Source organism: Rhamphochromis longiceps, linkage group LG3, assembly GCF_057381845.1.
Source record: "Rhamphochromis longiceps isolate RC_006_pf linkage group LG3, R_longiceps_female_GT1.1, whole genome shotgun sequence".
NCBI classification, from domain to species: Eukaryota; Metazoa; Chordata; class Actinopteri; order Cichliformes; family Cichlidae; genus Rhamphochromis; species Rhamphochromis longiceps.
Window position 1 is genome coordinate 16,619,211 of NC_140559.1, and position 12,092 is coordinate 16,631,302.

At 46.7% G+C, this 12,092-nt stretch overlaps 1 protein-coding gene across 1 annotated transcript in view; it reads left to right on the plus strand.

Moving 5' to 3' along the window:
* Positions 1-12,092, plus strand: part of LOC146673177 (polymeric immunoglobulin receptor-like) — a 193,811-nt gene that overhangs the window by 99,455 nt on the left and 82,264 nt on the right. Inside the window, exon 4 of the mRNA XM_085400933.1 lies at positions 7,129-7,461. Coding sequence (XP_085257059.1) covers positions 7,129-7,461 — 333 coding nt within the window. The remainder of the gene's footprint in view (positions 1-7,128; positions 7,462-12,092) is intronic.

Genomic DNA, 12,092 nt, shown 5'->3' on the forward strand with positions numbered 1-12,092 from the left:
CCCCCCGGACCTGCGACCTCCCTGCTGCGGGAAAGTGTGTGAGTGTGAGAGAAGAAGACGTGAGCGAGTTACCCTGTGATTTCCCCCCCGGAGTTTTGGATCCCTTCACTGTACATATATTGCACTGCACTGTAAATAAACCACACCTTGGAGATACCTTACCGCTCTGCGTTTGAATCCCTGTACCAGATCGTGACAGAATCATCCAGCCACGGAAATGGATTCAGCAGACCCAGCGGTCTCGACTCCCACCCTCGCCACTTTGGCCGCGATGCTGGCACGCCACGAGCAGATGTTCATTCACCTTCGAGCAGAGCTCGCGAACCTCACACAGGCCGTGGCTCGGCTAACACCGCTACCGGCCGCTCCTCTGGTCGCCGCTCCTCCGTTGGAGGCGCCAGTTCCAGCTGTAAGTGTCGCGCCACCTTTTCACGTTGACAGATTCCTCCCTACTCCCAGGGCTTTCACGGGAGAGATTGATAAATGTGCTGGTTTTCTCACTCAGTGTGCCCTTCAGTTTCGCCAGCAACCGCAAACCTTTTCTACTGATGGTGCGAAAATCGCTTATATCGTCCAGTTACTCCAGGACCGTGCTCTAACCTGGGCTCAAGCTGCGCTTCAGGCGGAGCCGGACATCACCTTTTCTGACTTTCTTACTAAGTTTAAAGGTGTGTTTGACAGGAAAGCCACAACTGCCACCACCGGCCAGCGCTTGCTTGCGCTTAAACAAGGTAAACGCAGCATGGCTGATTTTTCTATTGACTTTTCTACCTTGGCTGAACAGGCGAAATGGGGGGAAGAGGCCCTTAAAAGTGCATTGCTCACTAATATTAATGAGGAAATAAAGAATGAACTAATGCTCCGTGAACTGCCTTCCTCCCTGGATGCGCTTCTGGTTTTGTGTATGCGGGTGGACGATCAGGTGCGCGCACATCGGAGCGCACGCGCGCGTTCGGGGCATGCCCCGCTGGACTTTTGTGGGACCCCTACTGCAGCCCATGGGTCGTGTGACGCCGACACCGGGGATGGGGAAGAGCCCATGCAGCTTGGGCGCTCACGGCTGTCGCCCGCGGAGCGCCAGCGCCGTCTTGCCTCCGGTGAGTGCGTTTATTGCAGCCGTAAAGGCCACTCTGTCTCCTCCTGCCCAACGCTGGCAAAAGGGCGCGCTCACCAGTGATCGTGAGGGTGCTGGTGGGCGATCTGTCGAGTGAAAGCCCTCTCCCCAGGCTTCTTTTGCCGGCTACTCTGCGTGTTCGGACTGTTTCTCATTCTCTCTCCGTTCTCATTGACTCTGGGGCTGAGCAGAACTTTATTGACACCTCACTCGCCGCCAAACTGAACATCGCCTTGGAGCCTCTGTCACGCCCCCTCCGCGTTCACGCACTGTCGGGCCAGCGCCTGCCTGACATCACTCATGTTTCTGAATTCCTTTCATTATCTCTCTCTGGCAATCACGCAGAAAGGATTTGTTTTTTTTCGTTTAAGGCTCCTCTCACTCCGCTGGTTCTGGGTCACCCCTGGCTTGTCCTCCACAACCCGCATATCGACTGGGAGAAGGGTGCCGTACTAGGTTGGAGTGTGGCCTGCCATATGAACTGCCTCCGGGCTGCGGCTTCCCCCGTTTCGCTCCCACCCACGGCCTCGCCGTCGGACGCCCCGGACCTCTCGATGGTTCCGCGGGTTTATCATGATCTGCGGGATGTTTTTTGTAAGGATCGGGCGCGGTCCCTTCCCCCGCACCGCCTGTACGATTGTGCCGTCGATCTTCTTCCTGGAGCTCCGCTGCCGTCTAGCCGCCTGTACAGCCTCTCCCGGCCTGAGAGGGATGCTATGGAGCGTTACATCTCGGAGTCGCTGGCGGCAGGGTTGATTCGCCCCTCCTCTTCCCCTGTCGCGGCTGGGTTTTTTTTCGTGGATAAGAAGGATGGTTCGCTGCGGCCGTGTATTGACTTTCGGGGCCTTAATCAGATCACTGTTAAGAACAAATACCCTTTGCCGTTGCTTTCCTCCGCCTTTGAACTGCTTCAAGGCATGACCGTCTTTACCAAGCTGGATCTGCGCAACGCTTACCACCTGGTGCGCATCAGGGAGGGGGATGAGTGGAAGACCGCGTTCAATACGCATCGGGGCCACTTTGAGTATCTCGTGATGCCGTTTGGGCTGACTAACGCCCCCGCAGTGTTTCAGGCGATGGTTAATGATGTCCTTCGTGATTTTGTTAACCGTTGTGTATTTGTGTACTTGGATGACATCTTGATCTTTTCTAAGACACTCGAGGAGCACAAGGTCCATGTCCGGCAGGTCCTGCTGCGCCTTCTGGAGAACCGGCTCTTTGTGAAGGGGGAGAAGTGCGATTTCCACGTGGCGTCATTGAGTTTTCTGGGCCACATTATCGAGAAGGGGGACTTGCGGACTGATCCGGAGAAAGTGCGGGCTGTGGTGGAATGGCCTACTCCTCCTGATCGCCGCCAAGTGCAACGTTTTTTGGGATTCGCCAACTTTTACAGACGGTTCATTCGTGATTTCAGCAGAATCGCTCTCCCTCTCACTAAACTCACCTCTCCCAAGGTTCCCTTCCAGTGGGATTCTGCCGCTCAGCGAGCCTTCGCCCTGCTCAAGGACAGGTTCACCACCGCTCCCATACTCCGGCAACCGGACCTTACACGGCAGTTCGTTGTGGAAGTGGACGCATCGGACTCCGGGGTTGGGGCAGTTCTGTCTCAACAGCTGGACGGTAAGCTGCACCCGTGTGCCTTTTATTCTCGCCGTCTCTCCCCAGCAGAGTGTAACTATGACATCGGGGACCGGGAGCTTCTGGCCGTCAAGCTGGCCCTGGAGGAGTGGAGACATTGGTTGGAGGGAGCAGCACAACCATTCATCGTCTGGACGGATCACAAGAATCTGGAGTACCTGCGCTCGGCTAGACGTCTCAATTCCCGGCAAGCCAGGTGGGCACTGTTTTTCGCTCGTTTTGACTTCACTATCACCTACAGGCCAGGAACACGGAACGTAAAGCCAGACGCCCTGTCCAGGCAATTCTCCATCACTGGGGAGGACTCGGACCCTGAGCCTGTCCTCCCGGCCGCCTGCGTAATTGGAGCCATCTCCTGGGAGATCGAGGGGCTCATCCAAGAGGCGCAGGAGACCGAACCGGATCCTGGCACTGGTCCACCTGGTCGCCTCTTCGTTCCTTCAGCCGTCCGCTCTCAGGTTCTCCAGTGGGCTCACACCGCCCGCTTTTCATGCCATCCTGGGGTCCTCCGCACCTGCTCGTTCCTCCGACGTTACTTCTGGTGGCCTGCTATGACTAGGGATGCCAAGGAGTATGTAGCCGCCTGTTCGACCTGCGCCCGGAATAAGCTTTCGAACCGCCCTCCACCGGGTCTTCTGCAGCCTCTCCCTACACCAGCTCGACCATGGTCCCATGTTTCTTTGGACTTTGTCACGGGCCTGCCGCCATACTTACCATTATCGATCGTTTCTCCAAAGCTGCACACTTCGTCGCCCTCCCGAAGCTCCCCTCGGCCTTGGAGACGGCCCGGCTCCTCACCTCCCATGTGTTCCGTCTTCACGGGATCCCCGAGGACATCGTCTCGGATAGGGGGCCGCAATTCACGTCCCGTGTTTGGAGGGAGTTCTGCTCCGCACTGGGGGCCAAGGTCAGTCTGTCTTCCGGTTTCCATCCACAGAGTAACGGGCAATCGGAGCGGGCCAACCAGGAGCTGGAAGCTGCCCTCCGCTGTGTCACTTCGCACAACCAATCGACCTGGAGTGAACAGCTTCCATGGATCGAATACGCCCACAACAGCCACACATCCTCCGCCACGGGCAAGTCTCCCTTCGAAGCGTCCCTGGGCTATCAACCACCTTTGCTCCCGGCCATCGAAGGTGAGCACTCCGTTCCTTCTGTACAGGCTCACCTCCGCGGGTGCCGTCGTGCCTGGCGGGCGACTCAGGCTGCCCTGCTCCGTACTAAGGAGCGGAACAAGACCCTCGCTGACCGTCACCGGACACCGGCCCCCGTGTACACCATCGGTCAACGAGTATGGCTGGCTACCCGTTTTGTGCCGCTACGGATTGAGTCAAAGAAGCTGTCTCCTCAGTTTATTGGCCCTTTTCCCGTTGAGGCCATTGTGAACCCTGTGTCTGTCCGCCTCAAGCTGCCGCGCAACATGCGCATTCACAATATCTTTCATGTGTCTCAGGTCAAGCCGGTGCTCTCCAGCCCGTTGTGCCCTCCCTCCAGGGCCCCGCCGCCCCCCCGGCTCGTGGATGGTCAGCTGGTCTACAATATCACCCGCATCATGGACTCCCGGCGCCGGGGTCGGGGTTTTCAGTACCTGGTTGACTGGGAGGGCTACGGGATAGAGGAACGCTCCTGGGTGCCTCGAGCTGCTGTCCTGGATGGTGCCATGCTCCGGGACTTCCACCGCAGGCATCCAGGTAAGCCTGGTGGGTCACCGGGAGGCTCCCGTTGAGGGGGGGGTACTGTCATGGTCTCCGTGCCTGCCCGGTCGGCCCCACAAGGCTACAATTGCTGTTGCTGTTTTCTCCCTCTCTGCCTGGGCGGAGCTCACTGTGGGCTCCCGCCCTTGGCCCACACACACACCTGACAACACTCACCCATCATCACCGGGAGCACTATTTGAGGCTGGAACACAGATCCTCTCGTCGCTGGATGATTGTACCCCTAACGTTAGTGTTCTCACAGCTCTTGTGCTTCATATCCGTGACTTGTGATTAGTTGATGACCTGCCTTCTCGTCTGCTTCAGATCCCCCCCCCCCGGACCTGCGACCTCCCTGCTGCGGGAAAGTGTGTGAGTGTGAGAGAAGAAGACGTGAGCGAGTTACCCTGTGATTTCCCCCCCGGAGTTTTGGATCCCTTCACTGTACATATATTGCACTGGACTGTAAATAAACCACACCTTGGAGATACCTTACCGCTCTGCGTTTGAATCCCTGTACCAGATCGTGACAGAAAGTGAATCACAGTCAACTACAGCCCCTTAAATTGCCTTATTACACAATGCTGAGAAAGCATTCGAACGGGTGGAGTGGGATTATCTGTTTTATACTCTAAATAAATTTGGATTTGGCCCTAATTTCATTTCATGGATTCAGTTACTTGACTCCTCACCTATGGCACGTGTTAGAACAAATTTGTTATTCTCTTCTTATTTCCCACTTGTCCGTGGTACGAGACAAGGATGTCCCTTATCCCCTCTCCTTTTGCGTTATCAATTGAACCATTGGCGATTAAAGCCAAGCTGACAGCTGACAGTTGCATTAAGGGCATCTTCAGAGCTGACCAGGAGCACAAAATATCCTTATATGCTGACGATCTCCTGCTGTATATGTCAGAGCCTTTATAACACTGAATAAGCATATCCCTGCATTTATTTGGAACGGCAAAAGTCCATGAATTCGTAAAGATTTCATGCAGAGGACTAGGCCAATGGGTGGATTAGCCTTGCCAATTTTTCAGTCTTATTATTGGGCAGCAAATATTCGAAATATGCTGGATCAGTAATTTTACCACAGAGACTCCAGCTTGGCTCCAAATTGACTCATCCAATTGTGGCAAAATGTGCCTATCAGCTTTGTTGAGTTCAGCTCTCCCATTAGAACTGTACACCTATAAATGTAACCCTTTGTTGTATGACTCGCTCAGAATCTGGGTGCAATGTAAGGTTTGGGTTACACTATCAGCTCAAATCATATGTTCCCACCCTCAATGATGGATTCTGCCTTTAAAATATGGGAAGGTAATGGACTTAGAAATATCAAAGACCTTTTTGCAGATGGAATTTTTCTCATTCACGCAGCTCCTGAAGCAGTTTAATGTTCCTCGCAAACATTTTTTCCGCTATTTACAAGTTCACCACTTTGTAAAGAGTCGATTTCCTTCATTTCCAGAAGTACCTGAGGAAACTTCTTTGGATAAAATTATTAATATAAACACTCATAAGAGAGGGGCGATTAAAGAAATGTATGCTATATTATTAGATCTTCAATCTCCTTCTCTCTCCATCCTTAAAGCTCAGTGGGAGAAAGACCTTGGGATGACTTTAACAGATGAGCTCTATGTTTTCTCCATAGGGTACACTCTTCTTCTATATGTGCCAGACATGGGCTGACCCCCTGTGTAACAGATGTAAAGCAGAAACAGGTTCACTCCTTCATAGTTTTTGGCCCCAATCTTCATAACTATTGGGTGTCTACCCATACGGAAAAGATGCATATAAATCTTATAAAGTTTGTATCTGTCTTGTGTGAAGCTTGTATGAAAAGCATACAAGAGTGAAAACAGATTAAGATCCCTTGAAAATCATATAAATGAAACTTGTATGTTTTGGATATTTACTAAAACAATATAAGAAAGTAATGAGAAAGTGGCCACTTTCATGAGTAAATCATATAAGCCTTATATGATTGACTGTATGAAGTAGGCCACATCTTATGCAAGTCTTATAAGTTTTTTCTATTTCTTTTCCATATGGGTATATTTAACACCTTTTCAGAGATATATAACGTTAATTATGATCCCTCTGCTCTAATCTTTGGGGTGATACCTCAAAACATCACTTTGCCAAAATACTATTCAAATTCTTTGCTTCACTCATTGCAAGGCGCCTTATACTTTTAAGATGGAAGCAGGAAGCTCCTCCCACACATGAACAGAGGCTTGCAGAGCTCATGAAGTTTTTGCATTTAGAAAAGATGAGATATACACTGGTAGGTTCAACCACCAAATTTCTTGAGGCATGGCAGCCTTTTCTAATGTACATGGAAACATTTAAAATGACCACATTGTCATGACCAGATACCATCCATCCATTTTATTTTTGTTGTTGTTGTTTGTTTGTTTTTTGTTTTGTAGGGGTTTCTTTAGTTTGTTTGTTTGTTTTCTTTCTGTTATCTTTTGGGGTATTGTAAAAACTGAACAGCAAACTACTGTATGTTCAAAGTTTTGCTATTAACATGCTGCTGTAACTGAAAATAAAATGAAAAAAATAAATAAAACTCAAATGTCAAAGGAAATAAACAAAATATTTAAAGTCAACCATTCTGATCATAATTGCACTTTGACCTTTAACCTCTCTGCTCTGTGTTGTTTCATCTTTCAGATCAGAAAACCATCACAGCTGAGTCTGGACAGGACGTCACTCTGCCATGTCGAGCTCCAAACAACAACATCTTCGCTCTAGAGTGGGAGAGAGCTGACCTGAAGTCAGGAAATGTTCTTTTCCGAGTTGGTTGTGATATTATTCTAGACGACCAGCGTCCATCTTTTAAGAACCGGGTGGATCTGCAGGACAAAGAGATGAAGGATGGAGACGTGTCTTTGATTCTGAAGGATGTGACGATTAATGATGCTGGAACATACGAGTGTCGTTTCCTCATGGTAGAAGCACGCTCATTCAAACACAGCTTCATCAAACTGGTTGTTGATCCTCCAGGTGAGTGAGTAGAGTTGAGTGTGTGTGTGATCAGAGGTGAAGCTGCTTCCTGGTTGTTGATGTGTGTTTGTTGTATGGATGAGCTGGTGGATGTCAGAGGTAGACAGATGTTTCTCCAGCTGTTGTCTTTGTGGCTGGTAGTCTAGAGTTGTAGAGCAGCATTGTTTGGTTAGAGCAGAAACAAAGACATTTATGTCTCTTCTTCTCTTGCTCTCTAACTCGTCTGTAAACATGTGTGGGGAAACTCAATGATAAAGCCTACAGCTGGAGGGGGAGGGGAGGGGTGGAGCTGGTGGTTGTGAGTCTGTGAAAGTGAATCCTGCCGGTGCCATAGCTGCTGAAAACGTACTTAGTGCAGACACAAAACGTCCATCAGCTTCAAAGTGTGTCAGAAAAATGTCCACATGGTGACTGATGGATGAGAGAGGTCCCATTGTTGTTGTTGTGCACAAATCATTGAACAACACAAACACTTAGAGCTGCTTTCAGTGCTGCCTGTTTTGGTACTGCACACATTTCTGATGGTCCTACAGTCCAACGTAGCAAACGTCTCCCTGAAGCCTCTTCTTAGAGACCAAAGGTTGGATCAGAGCGAGCAGCTGAAAGGACACATCTATGAATGCAGTCAGACACTCTCACAACCTCACACTTCATCTGATCACATTTACACTCAGGTTCTCTGTTAGTCACTGAGATTACAGACTCACACATTTAAAATAATCTGAATGTTGGATCAGATGAAGTTAATATTTTTTATTTCTTGAACATATGTTTAATTAGCATGTTGCTAAAGCTTTAAGTAATGCACTGGTGACCTGGTGTATGTTAACAGGTCAATTAATCAAATCCAGAATAACTCAAATGTAAGCTAAACAGCATAAATATTAAACATAAACAACATCATATTTCCCCCATGGCACAGTCCACTCAGCACTTCCTGGAGTTTCTCATTTGATCGTTCATTGACACTCATGACTTACAGAGACTCTGATCATCAAACACAGGAATAAAACAAGCAGTGAGCACAACAAAGGATTATTAAAGAAGGAATATTAACTCTATTCTAACTCTAGTAACTCTACACCAGGAAACCACCAAATCTTCTGCAAACGTGATTTTAACCAGTCAAAATGTTTTTGGATATTTATTCAGTGTAGAAACCTAAAAAGTCAGTTTTTTTTTAGATGTTTGGTTGTTTTGAACAATTATATCAAACTGTAAGTATGATGTTTGGTATATAGTATTATATATTGCATGGTATTGATATATTGCACTGTTTGAAGTGCTTCGTATATAAAAGTAGTAAACTGTGTACACAGTGTTTGGTGTGACAGAGCTGTTGTCACTGAATCACAGGTTCAGATGTTTCAGCCTCATAATAAACAAACACGTTTTCAGAGACTCGAGGATTTGACCTTCCAAAAGTCTCAGACATGTTTTAATGAGCTCTCACAGTCTGCAGCCAAACAGGTCAAATTATAAAGAACAGCTGGATCAACCCAACATGACCTCTGACCCCGAAGCAGCTGTTAGACCTGTGTATTTGAAAAAAAATATGATTTTTTTTTATGGTGAAAGCAAGATTCCAGACTGCAGTTTTGGTCAGATCATGTTTTTAAATAAAAGCAGAAAAATCAACATTAACATTTTCTCACTTTATAAATGTTATGAATGATTTTTTCATCTAATCTCCTGAACTAGAAGAGGACACCTCACAGCTGTTTCTCACCTGCAGGTCAGCCAGGAGGAGACAGAGATGAACTGTGAGTCGGACGATCTGAGGACAGACAGAAACTCTCCTGAACATCCAGCAGTCGACTCTGATGATCATCATGTTCAGACTCGGACCAACAGTGTGTGTCTGTGCTGTCAGTGACTCTGAACTACAGTTTATTCATCTTGTTCATGAGATTTACTGACACAAAGTCAAACTGTGTTACAAACACACATGAATTTCTGATCTCAGAGTCAGTGAGTGTTGGAGCTTCAGGTTAGACAAATTAACTATTTTATGTTGGTGTGATTGTTTATTAGCTTCATGTGACTTTTTCTTCTTTAAGTACAGTCCACTGGAAAACACTTTGTATAAAAATCATCTCTTTGGCTGACATTGTTTTTAGTTTGTAAACCAATCTTACCCAATTTAACAGATTGTACAAACTGTTAACGTCTCTCTCTGATCCTGCACTGAGAAGTTTGACAACCTCTTCAACTTTTCTTTAACATGACACACTGTTCAGGTCAGATTTAAACTGCTTTGACCTTTGACTCCAGCAAAACATCCTGAACAACTTTGCTGGGTTGAGACCTGATTACTTTTCATAAACAGACCCATGAGACTCAAAAATATGAAACATATTTTCACATTTATACTGTTGTATAGATGATGCAAACTTTTGTACACTGATGCTCTTTTGGGTGAAGTTTGACTCATTTGTTTAGATGGATTTTCAGATCCACCAGTTTGGCTCAAGTTAGAAACATTGTGATTTTAGGGAAAATTGCCACTCATAATGTATAAATATACACATCATGTTTGTGTGGATTTGTAATGAGACAGCAGTGAAGCAGTGAAGTCATCCTGTTGCCCACAGAAACAGACTGTGAATTAGTAAAGTAACACATGGAGCGCATGAGGAACAAAGGTCATACATGTATCTCCTGAAGTGGATTCTGGGTCTCTGACTTCCTCCCACAGTCCAAAGACATCAACGGGTGTTTTTTATTTATCCGTGTATGCTGTGTGTGAATGTGTGGTTCCTACAGAACTTAATGGTCAGTAACACTAACATGTAAACATGAGTACATCACATCAGCACATGAAAGAACAACAGTGTGGCATTAATATTACAGCAGTGAGGACAGTGTGATGAACTGATGCTCTGATCTCTGGTCTGACCAAAGCTTTAACTCCAAACATCTCTCCACTGTTAGAGCTTCTGCACTGTTTCAGGTTCAAATCATGGTTCATACTTTCATGGCCTGATGGTGTGACGCCTCCACCTACATCACTGAACTGCTCCACTTCTGTACTCTTCTCTCTGTGGCCTTCTTGAAACGTCCTCTTGGTGTTTGTGGGGTTTTTCTCAGTTCATGTGTGCCTTATAAGAGTTTGTTTTTTAAAGACAATGACAATCAGTGAATTGTGCCGCACTTGGTGGTGTTTGTAATTCAACTTGACTGAGGTTAAATTTCTTTTTTATAATGGATTTAATTTGTTGATATTCTAAAAAAATTTTCTTGTTGATCCCATATTGTGCAACTAGTCTGTCAAATGGGATCAATTCTGTTCCCTCCAATATATGTTCTAAGTATTTAATTCCTTTACAACTCCATTCTGGGAAGTTAATCATATTATTGTTTTGTAATATGTCAGGGTTATTCCAGATAGGAGTACGTTTGCATGGGATTAGTGAAGACTCCGTTATTTTTAGAAACTCCCACCATGCTGTCAGAGAGGAGCTGATGTTGATACTTTTAAAACATTCATGTCTTTTGATGTTTGAGCTAATAAATGGTAGGTCTGAAATCTCTAGATCCTTGCATAGTGCCTGTTCAACATCTAGCCAGGGCTCATCTAGGAAGGTATGTTTTGACCATTCTGAGATGAACTGAAGCCTGTTGGCTAAGAAGTATTGGTGAAAATTAGGCAGATCTAATCCTCCTCTATCCTTGGTTCTTTGTAGCGTTTTTAAGCTGATACGCGGGGGTTTATCTTTCCAAAGGAATTTGGAAATATATGAATCTAGAGATCTGAACCAATCTTGTGATGGTTTGTTAGGGATCATCAAAAATAAGTAATTTATTTTTGGCAAGATCATCATTTTTATAGTGGCGACCCTTCCCATGAGTGATATGGGTAAAGATTTCCATCTAGTCAGATCGCCTTCTACTTTCTTTAGAAGTGAGATGTGATTTAATTTAGTTAAGTCTGAAAGCTTAGGAGAAACATTAATACCTAAATATTTAATATTTCCTGATTGCTGTGGGGCAGAGGAAGAATTATGGAAGAAGCAGTTAATGGGGAGAACTGTAGATTTTGGCCAGTTAATTGAATAATCTGAAACTCTTGAAAACCAGTTTATTAGAGTAATTACCTCAGAGAGGTTGGTTTGTGTGTTTTGCAGAAAAAGCAACACATCATCCGCATAGAGACTGATTTTATGTTCTATGTTCTTACATTTTATGCCCTTAATTGTTGTAGCCTGTCTAAATGCTGCTGCTAGAGGTTCGATAAAAATTGCAAAAAGTGAAGGGGAGAGTGGGCATCCCTGCCTGGTGCCCACTCTATCTATCAGAGTCTATCAGATTGTCAATTGTGGCCTGTGGAATGTTGGTCCACTCCACTTCAATAGCTGTGCGAGGTTGTTGGATATTCGTGGGAACTGGTACACGCTGTCGTATACGCCGGTCAAGCACATCCCGAACATGCTCAATGGGTGACATGTCCGGTGAGTATGCTGGCCATGCAAGAACTGGGACATTCTCGGCTGCCATCTGCCCTGAACAATGTGAACCATGATTCATCCGTGAAGCGCACACCTCTCCAACGTGCCAGACGCCATCGAATGTGAGCATTTGCCCACACAAGTCTGTTACGGCGACGAGCTGGAGTCAGGTCAAGACCCCGA